Source organism: Phacochoerus africanus, chromosome 8 (genome assembly GCF_016906955.1).
Source record: "Phacochoerus africanus isolate WHEZ1 chromosome 8, ROS_Pafr_v1, whole genome shotgun sequence".
Classification (NCBI taxonomy): Eukaryota; Metazoa; Chordata; class Mammalia; order Artiodactyla; family Suidae; genus Phacochoerus; species Phacochoerus africanus.
The window spans coordinates 55,295,447-55,311,963 of record NC_062551.1 but is presented as its reverse complement, the minus strand read 5'-3'; the positions used below and the strand labels follow the sequence as shown (position 1 = coordinate 55,311,963).

Here is a 16,517-nt window from a genome sequence, read left to right as displayed (position 1 = left end):
CCCCCGGGCTCTTCCCTGCTTCCCTCTCGGGGTTCGGCCTCCGACGCGCCTCTGGCCCCAAAGCCACCGCCTCTGGCTCCCTTCCTTCCCCCTCCCACGCTGGCCGCGGCTCCTCCCCCCCTTTTTTTTCCCTCGTCGCCCCCCGCCCCCCACCCCGGCCCGTACCCTCGGGGTGCCCCCCCCCCCCCGCCCCGCGCTGGCGTCCGTCGCTCGGGCTCCTCTTTCCCACTCGGGCTTCTCTCTTTTCAGGCCCCTCCCGGCCTCTGTCACCCGCTCCCCGTCCTCTCTTCTCCCCGCCTCGCCCGCCCTCGCCCTGTCTCCGGAGACCCCCCTTCCCTCGCCCGCCCTCGCCCTCGGGGCTCCGTCCACCCTGGGGCCGGGCTGCCGAGCCAGAGTCCCCGAGTTGGACGGGCCTTTCTGACCCCCATTTTCTCTCTCTCATGCGTGTCCCGGACCCTGGACACCACCTGGAGGGCCCGGGCCGGCCCCGGGTCCAAGGAAGAGGAAGCGAGGCGCAGGCTCAGAGGCAGGGAGCACAGTGCCCAGAGGCACAGAGCACGTAAGTGGCGGGGCCGGGCCCTGGCCCCTCCGCGACTCTGCAGATCCCTGGACTCGCGTCTGGACTTGCGGAGAAGGGGGCGGCCTGCCTTCTGCCCCTCCACCGCCTCCCCCTCCCCTCTCCCTCCCGCAGCGAGAAGCACCGCAGCGCAGGGAAGACCTCACCCGACCCCCGCTTCGACGATAAGAAACCAGGCGCCTCGCGGTCCTGAGGACCAGCATCCGCCGGGACAGAGGCTTCGCGGGAGCCCCGACCTTGGCCAAGGACCGCCAGCGCCCCCTGCAGGGAACCGCACGGACCTGCAGGAGCAGCGTTCTCAGCCCGGCTGGGCTTCCGTCGCCACCTACTGGCAAGGGCGGAAACTGCAGCCGAGCTCCCGCAGACGGGGGACGTGCACAGGAGAGAGAGGCCCGTGCCTGGGGCTGGGGAGAGGCTGCTGGTGGGAGAAGGGGACAGGCAGGATCTGCAAAATTATGGAAACATTAAAGATTGTCTCTTAACCAGTACGTAAGCACGGTACTCGGCAAGCTGCTTGGTCGCCGGCGTAAACCTCCAGCTGCGTGAGCGTTTGCCGTCGAGCTCCGCTCTCCCGCCGCCCTAGAAACGCGGTGACCGCTGTGGGAAAGGGCGAGTGGGATATGGTTTCAAAACTTGCTGCCCTGGAGCCTACCTGTAGGAGTGGGGCCACGCTGAGTTTCCCTTCAGAAATGGAGGGTGGGTGCAAGCAGAGGTAAAGAAAGGGTTGACAGGCCCCAAGCCTCGCCGAGTCTCCCCTAGGACGCCAAACACAGAAAACTCTAGAATTGTTTCCAGGAGCTACCTGCTGCAACACACAATTCAGAGTGGTAAACATTCTTTAAAGCCTTGCTCAGTGGGTTAAGGATCCAGCATTGCCGTGAGCTGTGGTGTGGGCTGCAGACGTCACTCAGACCCCATGTTACTGTGGCTGTGGCTCCAGTTCCACCCTAGCCTGGGAACCTCCATATGCCACAGGTACGGCCCTAAAAAAAAAAAAAAAAAAAAAAGGTAAAAGGTTGCTTATCAAGTAACTATTTTTAAAATTTTTATTCTGGCCACAACCACGGCATGCAGAAGTTCCCAGGCCAGGGATCCAACCTGAGCCACAGGGGGTTCCTTTTGTGGCTCAGTGGTAATGAACACGACTAACATCCACGAGGACGCGGGTTCAATCCCTGGCCTTGCTCAGTGGATTAAGGATCGGCGCTGCAGTGAGCTATGCTGTAGGTCACAGATGCTTCTCGGATCCTGAGTAGCTGTGACTGTGGTGTAGACTGGCAGGCACAGCTCCAATTCGACTCCTAGCCTGGGAACTTCCATATGCTACAGGTGCAGCCCTAAAAAGCAAAACAAACAAAAAAGAACCCTGAACCACAGCAGTGACAACTCGAATCCTTAACTCCAAGCCACCAGAGACTGTTGTAAATATACCCAAATGACAAGGAACCCTAGGTTGGCAGAGGGGAGGTTCCTCAGTGCCACAGAACAGGTGACATTCTGTGGGGCAAAGAAGGGCAGCCAAGGGGAGGGGCAGGACCTGAGCGTTTACCTGGCAGGGGCTCTCCTGTCTTAGACCAGAGGGTGGGGCTGGGGGCGGGGCAGGAGGAAGAGGATGAGGGTGGCTCAGTGGGGAAAGAGAGGAAGGAGGGATGGAGCTGCTGCTGCCGCCGCGGGGGGGGGGGGGGGTGAAGTGGGGCCCCTCTGGTGCTGGGTCCTGCAGACACCCGCATGTGTGGGAAATGACACAGGCACGTGGGGCTTCCCGCAGCGCTGCCTGAAACAACACAAAGGCCCATCACCAGGGCACCCACAGGAGTTCCCGCTGTGGCGCATAGGATCAGCGGCATCTTGGGAGCACTGGGACACAGGTTTGATCCCCAGGCTGGCACAATGATCCAGCGTTGCCACAGCTGTGGCTTGGGTCGAGACTGTGGCTCAGATTTGACCCTGGCTCAGCAACTCCATACACCGTGAGGCGGCCAAAAAAGAAAAAAAAAAAAAAAACGGGACCCATGAAATCCACTCTGGGCCAGCTGTGTCGTGGAACGAGCATGCAGTCTGGATCAGAGATGGAAATCTCCCAGAGATCTCTGGTGGCTCAGCAGGTTAAGAACCTGGTGCTACCACCACGGCAGTTCTGGCCACTGCTATGGCACGGGTTCAATCCCTGGCCCAGGAACTTCCACATGCTGCGGGGGCAGCCAGAAACTAAAAGATCAAGAGACGGAAACCTCTAACCCTGTCGGGTGGTCGTGTGGGGGTGGGGAGCTGGGGCAAGGCATTCTGGCAAAAAGTCACGTACACACACATTCACTTGTTTCTGGAGAGTCTCGAAAGCAACATACACGGGAGACTGAAAACTAAGGCTGCCCCACTGAGGGGACCAGGGCCTGGGCTGGGGTGGGTGGAAGGCTCTCCATTTCGGAGGCTACTGCACCTTTCAACGTTCATGCTACAACCCCAGCTACCCTGGGCAGTAAAAAGGAACAGTGACCGAGCTCTGGAGGCACCGCAAGGACTGGAGGAGACTGTGAAGCACGACAGAGCCCCGGGGCCCGCACCGCTCGGACACTGATGAGACCACGTCACAGAGTGACTGCCGGCCTGAGAGCAATTAAAAAAGGACAGAACGTATCCGGTGGATCAAGACCTCAAATCTCAAGCCATTAAAAAAAAAAAACTAACAAAATGGCCCAGCCATGGCTAGAGGGAGAACACAACTGCAAAAGAGACAAAATTCACGAAAACATCAGGGAACATCTCCCGGGCAATCTAGGAAAAGACAGTTGGGCGGCAGGCGGGACAGCAGCCAGCGCTGCTTCCCGCCGATGGAGAAAGAGGTGCACGTTAGAGCAACTCGGGGACACGTCTGATGACTTAAAGCCACAAAACACACAAAAACCTGGTAAAGTGATAATCCCCAATGCCAGCAGGTGTGCAACACACCAGGCACACTCACAAAAATACCCAGGCCAAGTGCACGGCTGGGACGCTCTGGGGCTTGTCACCGGGGAGTGGGGTGGGGTCTGAGCCACTGCGGGGTAGGACTGGAGGGGCACAGAGGACAGAGGGGGCACGCTGAGGTCTCTGCAACATTCCGTGAATGACAAGATTTCAAAAACATAAACACGGCCATTGAGCAAAGGACAAGAACAGGTCTCAGAAAATACCAACAGCGCCGCCAGGCTCTGCGGACTCGGGGCTGGGGCTGGGGTTCCGCTCGGTCACAGGCGCCTTTCGTGAGAACCGCCAGGTCCAAGAGCGGAGAGCGGGCTCTGTGCCTCTTTCTGGTGGCGCCCCAACTCTTAACCGGGCAGGGACAGGTGTGCAGAAGAGACCGCAGGAGCAAAGCGGCGACTGGGGGACAGCGCACTCCCGGAAGGCGCTCCTTTTGTCACGAAGAGGGAAAGAATACATGGTCCCGGCTGCTGGCGCCCACAGTCACTCCCCGCGAGGGGACGTCAACGGGTCAAAGCGAGCCAGTGATCACGAGACCAGGGTCCGCGGCGCGCCTCCTTGGGCCGCTCTGCCCTTTCAGACGCCGGCCCTACCCTGCCAGGTGAGGCCTCCCGGAGGCGCGCGGCCACAGGAAATCAAACCCACACCGGGGACGGCGATCGATCGGTCCCCTCACTCGCAGTCATGCCATTTATAACCACACACAGCAGGAGGCGGGCTGGAGGGTCCACACTGGGGGACAGCTTTAATAAACCGCTACCACGACAACGGCGGCCATTTGGGCGTCGCCACATCGCAGACCCCAACACAGGGCCCGTGGGACACGGTAACATCTGCACCGCCTGACCGCCTCCAAAACGTTTCTCCGTTTCCATATGGTGTCTCGTCAGTGTTTTTAAATTTTTAAATAAACGGGGGGGGGGGCACACAAACAGCAAAGCCCCAGCCAAGTCCCAGGAAGACATTCTAGGCTGAGAGGGGTTCTAGCTACATCGTCTGGCCCCTGACGCCACGGTGCTTTGATGTTCACCTTCACTTCTTCAAGCCCAGAAGCCTCTGGAGGGCCCGGCATCCTGATGGCTGGGTCAACCCCCGTTCAGAGCGCAGGGCTGTGGGCAGGTACAGGGCTGCTCCCCGGAGTGGAGCTGGGGGTCCCCAGGGCCCGCCCACCCCTGCTCTGTGCCAGCTCTGGGCTGCCAAGGAGCCCCAGGGTGCCGGCACCCCAAGCCAGTGCCAGACACGCTATGGGACGTCTAGCCCGGCCAGGGCCAGGTGGGGCGAGGAGACCACGAACAAAGGCACAGAGGCTGAGAAGCGCAGGGCCCGGCAGCCGCGGCGGTGGCAGCGGGGAGGGAACCGGCGCGAGCTCAGCGCTGGACGGGCAACTCGGGCTCCATCCTGCAGCCAAGGGAAGCCTCTGCGGTATATCAGGGCCACGGGGAAAGTGGGGTGCAGCGAGGTCCAGACCCAGCCACTCCCCGCGGACGGGAACGCCAGGTGCGCCCCACCCTCCTGGGCCGGGGAGACCGGAGGGCCGGGTCCACCCCAGGACCTGCTGGGCAACTCACAGGCCCCTCAGCGGCCACTGCCCCCGCTGCCGCCCCCGCCACCGCCCCCGCCCTGGCCCCCGGCGTCCGGTGCTCCCGACATCATGAGGAAGAGGACCACGGGAATGATGTACATCCACTGCAAGCCGGACGGACGGACGGACAGGCAGAGAGACAGAGAGAAAGGTGTGAGCAGAAGAGTGCCCGGCCTGGCCGGGGTGCGGAAGGCGGGGGCGGCGCGAGGGGAGGCAGGGAGGGAAGGGGGCCCGGGTCCCCTACTTGGCTAAGGGGTGGGGGGGGAGGGCCGGGGGAGGGCGGCGGCGGGAGGGGCTCGGTCCTCACTCAGGCCTCCTGCGGCAGCGGTGCAGGCCCCGGGGCAGCAGGACGCAGGGCTGTGAGCAACACGGCCCCCCCCAGGATGAGGTGCCACTGAGGAGGGAGGGGGCGCAGGTCAGGGCGGCAGGGCGCACGGCCCCTCTGGGCCTCAGGGCACCCGCAGCTCGGCTGTTAGGCTCCCTGCCGCCGGGAACTCCTGGCAAGTGGACTAGCCGAGGCCCCGCAGACACCCAGCCACACTGGCTTCCTCTGTCCCTCGCCCTCGCTGGGGCGGCAGCGGCCTCCTCCAGCCCCCAGGCCCCCAGCTCCCCAGCTCCCAGGGCCTGGGCCTCGAGGGCTGCTCTGGCGGCAGAGCCATCCTCTCCTCCTCGGCTCCCAGCCTCCCGGGCATCTCCGCCCAGAGCCCGGCCGGCCGCCCGCCCACCTCCCTGGCCTGGCTGGAGGAGCACCGCGCCCTCCTCCCAACCCCGCTCCTCTGAGATCTCTGCCACCTGCGCCTTGTCCTCGCCCCAGACCCTCGTCCCAACCTCCAAGAGCTGGGCCCGAGCCCCGCTGACCACAGCCCTCCTCGCTGCACTTCCTCCAAACGGGCCTCCAGTCAAGCCTGACACTGCCGGCGCGCCGCCTGCCCCAGCCCGGGCGCCCCGGGTCCCCTCAGCGCCCAGCTCCAGGCCAGCTGTGCCGGGACCAGGGGGCTGGGGACCACCGCCCCGCGTCGACAGAGGCGGGGCAGGGCGCGGGGCCCCAGCCCTCACCCGCTCAGTCCAGGCGCCAGTGGGATGGGCACAGAGGCCCCAGCTGGGCACAAGCAGGCCCTATGTCCAGGGGCCCAGGGAAGGCGCGGGGCAGAGGAGCAGGGCGCAGGGCCCCAGGGTGGGAGGGGGAGGGCCAGGCGGGAAGGGGCCGGGGGCGGCCAGAGCCCCACTCACATATTTGGCGAAAAAGGACTTCTGCTCCTGGGGGTTCTTGGCCTTCTGGGCCTGCTCCATCTCCAGACGCTCGATGAAGGCCGCTGTCTCTGGACTGGGGGCGGGAAGGAGATGCGGATGAGGGGCCGAGCCCCCGAGGCAGCCCAAATAGGCCGGGGAGGCACAGGGCCGGCTCCGCCCCCGCCCCACCCCGGTTCCTCACCCCGGGGTGGGGACCGGCGGCTGCAGCTGCACAGAGGTGTTGAACAGCTCCAGGTCCACATCCTCCACCTCGTGGCCCCGGCAGCCTCCGGGGTGTGTCACCACCGACACGCCCACCACGTTGCCGGCCACGTCCACGTGCAGGGTCAGCTGGTCCGAGAGGTGAGACTCCAGCAGGGAGCACTGGGGGAGGAGGGGACGGGGTCAGGCGAGGGGGCCGGCAGGGGCTGACGCCCAGGCTTCGCCCACCCACACCAGCACCTCCAAGCCTCCTGCCCCCGCCCCCGGGGCCCCGAAGCATCTGTCAAAGCCCTCCGCAGCTCCCTGCCAACCTCGGGCACAGGCAACAGCCCTTCCAAGGCCCACGAGGCCCTGAGCTGCCACAAGGCACCCGCCACCTGGACTGTCCCTCCCCAGCCCGGGAGACCCTCGAGGGCAAAGCCGGGTCCAAGCCCTCCCCATCCTCAAAGGCTGGGCACGAATGGTAGTGGCTGAGGGGTAGAACCCAGGCTGGAGCAGGTGGGTGAAGCAAATGGTGGCCAGTCCTCATCACTGACTTACCGCGGGGACAAAGGAAGAGACATAGCCACCGGGTTCTGGGCCATCAGGGGCCCCAGGTCGTCGTGGGACCCGGACACGGTACACGCCGTTCAACGCTGCCACATCCTGCAGAGCAGAGAAAGAAGGGTGGCAGTGAGCGAGCCAGTGCCTGGCTCATCCCACTGCGGTGTCCCAGCCAGGGCAGAACCACTCCAAGGAGAGCAGAGCCCAGCCCCGAAACAGCCTGGGTCCCCAGGACACTTCTCGGAGCCGAGAGCCAGCCCCCACCTGGACTCCCCAGCTACGTGGGCCACAAATTCTCTCTGGGGGTGACTGTGACAGAGGATCACACGGGCCACCATGCAGGAAGGCCGGTTGAGGCGGGCCTCACCCTGGCATCTCCCACCAGGAGGGCACCCAAGAGCACGTGGCACCCAGAAGACAGCCTGCGACCCCGGCTTCCGTTGCAGTGACATCTTGGCCAAAGGACAGAGTGGCAGTGGACTTCGGAGCTGCTGCGAGCCTTCCCCAAAGACCGCCATTCCCGCTGCCCCTCCTTCCTTCCTCTACCCTGCTATCCTGGAGCCCCACCCGAGCCCTGGATCACCCCCCTTGCCCTGAGGCATGTGCCCCCCACCCGCAGAGCATGGCAGCCCCTCCTCACCCGGAGGCGGCCCCGCTCCTCCTCGTTGAGCTGCCGCTGTGACAGAGACAAAGTGCCATCCTGCTGGTTCCAGAGCAACGAGCCTCGCTTCTGGAAGTGGGCGCTGTCATCTGTGGGGGGCCTGGACTCAGTGATGTCCCTGTCGCCACACCCTTCACCCCTTGCAGCGACTAGGTCGCTTTCCCTTACCGAGCCCGTTTTCCCACCTAAAAATTGCAGACACCTCCACCCCGTCCTGCCCTCTTGCCTCCCTGGGCCACCCTCAGCCAACACCCAAACCCCGCAGCTCCTAAGCCCTGTTTCGGCCTTGCTGGGGGAGCCAGGGTCACAAGCATAACCTATCCGAACCTCAGTTTCCCCAGCTGCAGAACACACGGGCTGGAGAGCCTGGGAGCTCCCAACCAAGCCCTAGGCATTCTCGGGCAGAGGCCAGGGTCCGAAAAGGGAGGCCTCAGAGGGGCCCAGCTTCAGTGTTCATGACAAGTGCCCCTAAAGTCTGGGGCCTCAGGCTCAATTATGATGCCCCGGGAGTATGGCTGCCCGAACTGTGGCAGTTTGAGTTGGGCTTTAGAGAGGCACCAGCTCTGCCGCTCAATTGCAAGAGGATCTTGTCAGGTGTCCTTCTGAGCCTCGGCTTCCTCTTCTGCAAAAAGGGGGTTTTCCCTAGCACCTACTATTTTGCACGACTACCACGAGGATGTGTGAGTTAATACACGAAGGGCAGCCAACCACGAGGGCAGTGGGGCAGGGCATGGGGCATTTGGTCAGTCGGCTCTGAGGCTGGAACCGCTGTGCTGACCTTTCTGAAAAGAGCATCTGCCCTGCAGCTAAGGAAGTATTCAAAGGCAGAGCTTCTAGCCCCCTCCTCACACACACCCCCACCCAGTGGGATGCTAACACACTCCCAAGAGCGAAGTGTACATGAACGGAAGGCGTGTTTCACACTGGGTGGCACCCAGACCCGAGTTCCTGACCTCACAGGGCACCAGACAGGTGTCCAGGTCAGGACGTTACTGGACTCACCGATCTCAAATGAGTGCTCCAGCAGCAGCCCCACGGTGCCGCAGCCCTCGCCCTCTCGACTTTCGGCCCCAGCCTGCAGGGGACAGAGAGGGCTGAGGCCAAGGATTGTCAGAGCCCACAGTCACACAGGACGCTGAGATCCGAAGACAGAGCAGCAGGGTGCAGGAGGAGCCTTATTTTCATACCCGTATCCAAACACTGACACCTGCCCCCGATTCCACTAGAAACTGCCCATTTCATGAAAACCAGACCCCGCAAACCAGCAGAACTTCCTTTCCAAGGTCACTTTCATGCCTAGGGTCATAAATATTCACGGGCACCCTGGGCTTCCTTCCCAAGCTAATATCCAAGCGGCCTCGTTTTCACTTTAACAGCCCCAACAGCCATGAGGCCCCCGCCCCGAGTTCCACCCTAACAAGCACACACAAGTTCCCTTCCTTTTCTCCAACTCTCCAAATTTCTCAGACGTCTGTGTCCTCCACTCTACTGCCACAAGCCCGCCGGCAACCTTGATCCAGATTTAATCCCCAAGCTAAAGGCTGCGCCCTCCTCATGAATATTCATGATCCAGAACTCCTCTCCCTTCGCCTTTTTCATTTTAGCCGCCTGAGTTCTGATTCGCCAAGATTCCACCCACGTCAGAACTTCTCGAGCAGATTCACGACTGCAGATTCCTAGCCTTCGAAATGTTTAGGTTTTTTTTTTTTCTTTTTGGCCGCGCACGCAGCATGAGGAAGTTCTTGGGCTAGGGATCGAACCCGTGCCAGAGCAGCGACCCAAGCGTTGCAGCGACAACGGCAGATCCTTAACCTGCTGGGCCACAAGAAAATTCCGTTCAAATGTTAAAGATTTTGCCCCAACCTTCTCTTTCGGAATAGTCTCGTATTCACCGCACCGAACAACCGTCCGCACCCCCCCCCCAAAAAAAGAACCCCAACCGAGCCCCGCCCCCCCATGCATATTCAATAACTAGTATCTTCCTAATTATCCTCTCACTTTCTCCCAGTCCTGCAGCCTCGGGCATGCACCTCGGGACCGCTTTCCCGGGTTTGCAACCTTGTCTTCCCTCAGCCCAGCGCAGCCTCGCTCCCACCATAACCGACCTAAAAGCCCGAGACACACAATTTCCGTCAGGCTCCGTGCTCCGTGCAGAGCGAATAAGCACTCACCCCCCGCACAGAGGCCCCGGACCTGCAACCACTACCCCGCGCCCGGCTGGGGGCTGCTGCCGCCATCAGCAAGAGCAGCAGCAGCCGAGTAGCCCCAGCGCGGGCACCGGCCATTTCGGCCTTTCCCCACCAGGCACCGGGCAGGAGTGAGCCGGGAGCCGCGGAGCACGCCGGGAAAAACGGGCCGCACCTCGTCGCCCGTGCGCCTGCGCCTTGCGTCGGCGCACTAGCGCCCGCCCGTTACCGGGCAGAACGTCAGCGGAGCGGCCTCCGCTCCATCCGGGTCTCTGGGCACCTCCCCTTGGATGACGCTACAGTCGCGGACGGCTTCTCCGTGACGTAGTCAAACCCCGTCCGCTGCGTTGTGACGTCACAGAGCCTGCGGCCCCGCCCCCCTATTTTCTCCGAGGGCGCCTCCCTGCGTTTCCTCTAAGGGGCGGGGCGTTGCGATGAAACCAGTGCACCAGCCTAAGCCCGCCCCTGGTGGAGCCGGTGAGGCGGGACTAGGTGGGATGGCAGGTGAGAGGCGGAGCCGGGCCTGGAGGGGTTGGACCGGGTGAGGGATGGGGACTGCGATGCGAAGACCGCTAGCCCGAAACCCCCTATCCTCAGCGCGGGGTGGCCCCGGGCCCTACCAGCTGGAGGGCCCGGGCGCAGGCTCTTGGAATAGACCTGAGAACTTCGCTGCCCCTGTAGAACGCCCCCTGTTTCCAGCCTGCCCCACGGGCCGGCCCGGACGGCTCCAACGCCATCTCCTGAGCGGCGAGTTCGACCAGCTGCGAGACTTCCCCATCTTTGAGAGCAACTTCGTGCAGGTGTGAAGACCGAGGACCCTCCTAGCGCAAGCCTGAACCCCGATCTCCTGCCTTAGGGGAACCTCTGTTCTCCCTGCTTCTGATCACTCCCCCATCACGCCCATCTGAGATTCCTGACTGACACCCCCCCCCCCCCGCCACGCCAGTACCTCCAAACCTGGCCTCTAATTCCCTGGGTCCAGTTTCCAGGCCTTCATATCCATATGACTCTTGACCTTTGACCCCTTGATTTGGTGGTTAACTTCCTTGGTTCCTTGAACCATAAACCTACCCAAATTCCTCCCCGTTCCTGCCCCCCATCTATCCAGCTTCTAACCTCTGACCCCCGGCCCCAGGTGACCCGGTTAGGAGAAGTTGCCAACAAGGTCACCATGGGGGTGGCAGCCTCCAGTCCAGCCCTGGAACTTCCAGACCTGTTGCTGCTGGCCGGCCCTGCCAAGGAGAACGGACGCCTGCAGCTCTTCGGGTGACTGCCCCCACCCCGGCCTAGACCTCTTCCTTCCCCAGCTCTGGGCATCCTAGGCCCCCTGCAGCACCTTCTTCCACCCAGACGACCCACGAGGGCTGCCAGCCCTCTCCAGGCTACTGTCCACCTGGAGAACAAGGACAGGGCCATCCAACAGGGGCCGGAAATCAGGGATGGATAGGCAGGAGGGGGACAGCCCTCAGTCACACCCTGGCAGGGTCAGGAGAATGACCACTTATGCAGCACTTACTGCATGCCAGGTGTCCCCTGGACCACACACACAGTACCACCTCTGACCTCATAGTCTCGTATAATGGGGCCCCTCAGCCCAGTGCTCCAAAAAGAAACCCTGAGTCCCAGAGAGGGGAGCCACTTGCTCAGCGCCCTGGGGTAGGTCAGAGGTGGAGTCTTGAGTTCCCGTGCCACATGCCACACTACCCCTTCAGGGTTTTGTGTTTTTTTGGCTGCGCCTAGGGCATGTGGAAGTTCCTGGGCCAGGGATCAAACCTGAGCCACAGCAGCAACCAAGGCCGCAGCAATGACAACACGAGATCCTTAACCCCCTGCACCACAGGGAACTCCCAGGTCTTTGTCTTCTGCTTTGAAAAAGTAATGCAAATACACTCCAAAGTACAAGACACACATAGCCCGAAATAGGCTTTTCTCCCATCCAAGGCTCCTGCTTCCAACTCCAGCTGCAAATACCAAAACACTTACAGGCGTATAGTATATTAACAGAAACGCTCTGCTGCCGGCTTTCACTTTTTTGAGTACATCTCACAGATACTGAAAGAAAAGTGGGCGAGGGGAAGAGGGGGAGGGAAGGAAGGAAGGGTGGAGTCACACTGTCTCTCTCTCTCTCTCTCTCTCTCTCACACACACACACACACACACACACACACTCGCACAGTCCATTGCAATTCTGAAATCCAAAAAGCTTTGTTCTTTTTTTTTTTGGTAACTCGCTCAGTGGTAGAATCTGATTCTGGCCTGAGCTAACTTCTACTTCCAGCCTATATTTATTCCTCCCCCTGTATAAATTTAAAACATTTCACAAAGTTGTATTCTGATGCCCCCACTGGGCACTGGGACATTCTGTACTGTATTCCTTTGCTTTGCTTTGCTTTGCTTCTCAGGGCAGCACCCATGGCATATGGAGGTTCCCAGACTAAGGTCGAATCAGAGCTACAACTGCTGGCCTACACCACAGCCACAGCCACAGCAACGCAGGATCCAAGCCATGTCTGCAGACTACACCACAGCTCATGGCGATGCCAGATCCTTAACCCACAGATTCTGGCCCAGCGCAGACAAGCACGTTGGGTGCATTTGCTATTTTATTTATGTCTGCGCCCGCAGCCGACAGAAGTTCCAGGGTCAGAGACTGAACCTGCACCACAGCAGTGGCAACTGGGGATCCTTAACCTGCTGAGCCACCGGGGAACTCTCTGCTTTCTTTAAACCCAGGAGCAGTGGAGTTCCCTGGCAGCTTAGCAGTTAAGGATCCAACGCTGTCACTCAGGTTTGATGCCTGGCCAGGAAGTTCTGCCTGCTGTGGATGCAGCCAAAAAACAAAAACAAAAAATGAACCAGCAGCAGCTGTGTGCTCCACCCTTCCACTCTGCCCGCTCTCTCATCAGTACCACATCAGCAGTCATTGCACAGCAACCTGAGCAGGGCTACCAGAGCCTCTTATGAACCGGCACAATTGACCAACCTCTGCCCCCTTGGACACCCAGCCTGCGACTGGCCTCTTGCTGTGATGATGTCCTTGACCGCGTGGCTGTCTTCAGACAGCCCCGGTTCAAATCCTGGCTTCACCTTTTCTTTCACTGTCTTTGGCCAAGTTTCCTACCTGTCTGGACCTCAGTTTTCGCATCTGCAACACGGGGATAAGGGGAGAGCCCACCTTGCAGGTGACCAACACGGATCCACAGAGCAAACGTTTGTAAAGGGCCTGGAACTGCCCCTGGAAGAGGGTACGCCCTCTGCAATGTCACCTGTTGTTCTCCCATTTGGAAGACATCATAATAAGAGTCTCCTACGGAGGGACACGATGCGTCCTGTGCCCTCGGGTTACAGCCAGCATGGCAGGCAGGGGGCACCCACGTGCACCGGTGTGAGGGTGTCTGCAAGATAAGTGCTTGAGGTAGTATCACTGGGCCTGAGGCTGGGAGAGGGGCTACCCAGGGTCATGAGAACATGGGGTCAGATCCCTGCTGTGTGATCTAGGCCGAGTCTACCCACCCTCTCCGGATGGCTGGGCCTCCGGATTGTTCCCTCCTGTGCCCTGTTGGACCTTGGGTCAGGCTGGCAACCTGAGCAATTGGTTTATTCAAATACTCAGCAAGTATTCGTTGAGCACCAACCAAGGGTCAGCTCTGGGGACTAGGGAAGCAGCAGTGAGCAAAATTGAACCCAAATTCCTGCTCTCAAGCTCACCTTCCTCTGGGAGGGAAGGCAGGATAGATGTCAGTTTGCCCAGTGGGTAAAACTTATGGGGACATGAGGGGGGATCTGCAAGGGCAGATTCGGTTGTAAATAGGCCGGAGGTTGTAAACTGATCTTCTCCCTGAGAAAGGTGGGGGTTTTTTTCCCCTTCGTCTTCTTAGGGCTGCACCCGCAGCATATGGAGGTTCCCAGGCTAGGGCTCTAATCAGAGCCCTAGCCGCCAGCCTATGCCAGAGCCACAGCAACGCAGGATCCAAGCCGCATCTGCGAGCAACGCCGGATCCTTAACCCACTGAGCGAGGCCAGGGATCGAACCCGCAAACCTCATGGTTCCTAGTCGGATTCGTTAACCGCTGAGCCCCGACGGGAACTCCCAGAAAGGTACCTCTTGAGAAAGACGCGAGAGAGGAAGGGGCCAAGCCAGCCCTGGGGATGGCAGGAGGAAGATGCGGGGCAGAGGGAACAGGCTGTGCAAAGGTCCTGAGGTAGAACCAACCTCAGCTTTGTGGAGACCAGGATGGAGGGAGCCCAGTCAGCGAGGGGACATGGGCGGGAGGGGAAGGCAGCAAGGGAACCCGGCGGGCAGCAGGGGACCAGAGCGACTGCGGGTGTTGACTGGCGCCCTCTGGCGGCCGCGTGGGAACAGACTGGGGTGGAAATGGGGATTACCCGGGGCTGGACCGCGGGGCGGAGGCAGCAGCGGCGGTTCTTAGAAATGGTCGGACTGTGGGTACATTTTAACGGTGGGGCCGGTCAGGATTTGGTAGGAGGGGTGGATGAGGACGTGAGAAAGCAAGTCCGGTCCGGAGCGACTCCCGCGATTTCTGACGGAGCAAGTTGGAGGATGTGGTTAAGATGGGGAGGATTGAGAGGAGCAAGTTTGGGGTTGGGGGAAGGGCAGGAATTAGGCTGTTAGACATTTTGTGTGTCCGATGTCGGTCCAACATCCGGATGGAAATTCCCAGTAGACAGCCCTCCGAGTCTCGCCTTTAGGACCGAGGACCAGAGGGAGCCACACATGGACTTTGTGTCGGGAAGAAAGTTGGGGGTGGATAGAATTCGAGAGGCAGAGGAAGGAGTTCCCTTATGGCACAGAGGGTTCAGGATCGGCCCTTGTCACTGCCGTGGCCCAGGTTCTGTCCCTTGGCTGGGGAGCTCCCGCATGCGGCGCGGCGGAGGCCATGGGGGAAGAGACCATGGAAAAGGACTCTTCCCGGGGTGGGGAGAGGGGCAGGGAGGGGGGTACTGTGGAGCCGGGGGGGGGGGGGGTCAGACGCTGAGACGGCCCCTTCCGCCCGCCCAGGCTGTTCCCCTTGCAGTTCGTCCAGCTCTTCGTCCATGACGAAAGCCGCAGGGAGCTCAAGGTCAAGTTCCGCACCGGCCGCGCTTTCTACCTGCAGTTGCGGGCCCCGCCCGAGACCCGCGACCGTGAGTTCGGCCAGTGGGTGCGGCTGCTCTACCGCCTGCGCTTCCACTCGGCCCAGGGAGCCGTGCCCTTCACGCAGGCGTACTCGGCGCTGGAGGACGAGGAGGAGGACGACGACGACGACGAAGACGAGGATGTGACCGAGCGGGAGGAGGTGAGGGGATGAGCAGAGAGGTGGGGGCAGGGGCCGGGCCCTTGGGTCCGAGGGAGGAGGGGCTGACGCTGGATCCTGGGTCCGAGGGAGGAGGGGCTGGGGCTGGATCCTGGGTCTGAGGGAGGAGGGCTGGGGGCTGGATCCTGGGTCTTGGGGAGGGGGGGCTGGGGGCTGGATCCTGGGCCTGAGGGAGGAGGGGCTGGGGGCTGGATCCTGGGTCTGAGGGAGGAGGGCTGGGGGCTGGATCCTGAGTCTGAGGGAAGAAGGTGACTCAGGGGTCTGAGTCCTGAAAGGGGGCGCAGCTCAGAGGACAGGAGCATCTCGAGGCAGGACCATCTCTGCAAGGCCTTGGCTACAGTTTCCTACCTGGGCATCCTCCCACCCCAGCCTCCCTCCCCTGACTACCACAGTGGATCTGGGGAGGGAATGCCCAGGCCCGGAAGGGGTGGGGTGGGCCAGGCGGGATGCACAGTTCCCTGTCAGGCCTGGGAAAGGGACAGGCAGCGGTTCTAGAGGGTGGGGACACTGGAACCTCTGGGTCCTCTTCCTCTTTGAGACACCTTGAGACACCTCTGCCTTCCCAAGTAGAGTCCCCACTCCAAACTGCAGATACACGCGCAATCAAGGCATCTCAGATGCGGTCTCTCTTGCACCCAGCTTCAAGCCATGGAAGCCAGACTTGACCCACAGATCTCTGAACTCTGGGGCCTCTGACTCCTCCAACATTCTATGAGGTCACCAAAAGGCCAGAGCTCAAAGCGTACCCTACCTCGGGGCCGGACAGATGAATTATCAAAGTTAATAAAGATCGGCCACTTAAGAATCAACCAGCATTTGCTTCTTGAGCATTTGCCCACCGTCACCGATGCAGCAGCAGGGCAGAAGGAGCTCTCTTGCGACGCGTCTGGCTCCTCCGGCCACCCGAGACCTAGGGCCCGCCCTTCCATCATGGCTCTCTCACTAGGGTGGCCTCCCCAGTCTGGGCTGTGGTTCATCTTGGACTCACGGTGGCTGCCGCTGGAGCCGGCTCAGTAGCCACTCCAAGAAGGCGGCCTCCACAGGGTCTTGACTTTGTCGTTGCCATGGCAACGCGGCAGCCTCACTAAGGTGGTTGTTCCCAGACGGGGGCCTCAACGTGGTCTGTTTCATCAGGGCGGCCCCACTGCGGCTGCCCGTCCAACTCGGCTGCCCCCGTCACCCGCCTCCAGGTGACCAAGCCCCCCCCCACCCAGGAGGAGGAAGGCAGAGGTACAGACTCAAG

At 61.3% G+C, this 16,517-nt stretch overlaps 2 protein-coding genes across 7 annotated transcripts; one reads left to right on the top strand and one right to left on the bottom strand.

Moving 5' to 3' along the window:
• Positions 1 to 4,254: 4,254 nt before the first annotated feature.
• Positions 4,255 to 10,123, bottom strand: EMC10 (ER membrane protein complex subunit 10). 2 transcript variants are annotated; one of them, XM_047790168.1, is made up of 8 exons: positions 9,945 to 10,123; positions 8,776 to 8,848; positions 7,753 to 7,862; positions 7,110 to 7,214; positions 6,550 to 6,731; positions 6,348 to 6,441; positions 5,425 to 5,511; positions 5,149 to 5,221 (listed from the first exon to the last, which is right to left on the bottom strand). In XM_047790168.1, the coding sequence occupies exons 1-7, from the start codon at positions 10,056 to 10,058 to the stop codon at positions 5,425 to 5,427; spliced, it is 765 nt and encodes a 254-aa protein (XP_047646124.1). In that variant the 5' UTR covers positions 10,059 to 10,123; the 3' UTR covers positions 5,149 to 5,221. The 2 variants fall into 2 exon arrangements, with proteins under 2 accessions (XP_047646123.1, XP_047646124.1); XM_047790167.1 differs by lacking the exon at positions 5,425 to 5,511 and having other exon boundaries at positions 4,255 to 5,221.
• A 30-nt stretch (positions 10,124 to 10,153) lies between these two features.
• On the top strand, positions 10,154 to 16,083 carry GARIN5A (golgi associated RAB2 interactor 5A). Of its 5 annotated transcripts, none has more exons than XM_047790170.1 (5): positions 10,154 to 10,463; positions 10,659 to 10,759; positions 11,095 to 11,225; positions 14,980 to 15,256; positions 15,845 to 16,083. In XM_047790170.1, the coding sequence occupies exons 1-5, from the start codon at positions 10,394 to 10,396 to the stop codon at positions 15,968 to 15,970; spliced, it is 705 nt and encodes a 234-aa protein (XP_047646126.1). In that variant the 5' UTR covers positions 10,154 to 10,393; the 3' UTR covers positions 15,971 to 16,083. The 5 variants fall into 5 exon arrangements, with proteins under 5 accessions (XP_047646126.1, XP_047646127.1, XP_047646125.1 ...); XM_047790171.1 differs by having other exon boundaries at positions 10,155 to 10,463; positions 10,641 to 10,759; positions 15,866 to 16,083; XM_047790169.1 differs by having other exon boundaries at positions 10,155 to 10,463; positions 10,641 to 10,759.
• Positions 16,084 to 16,517: the final 434 nt, after the last annotated feature.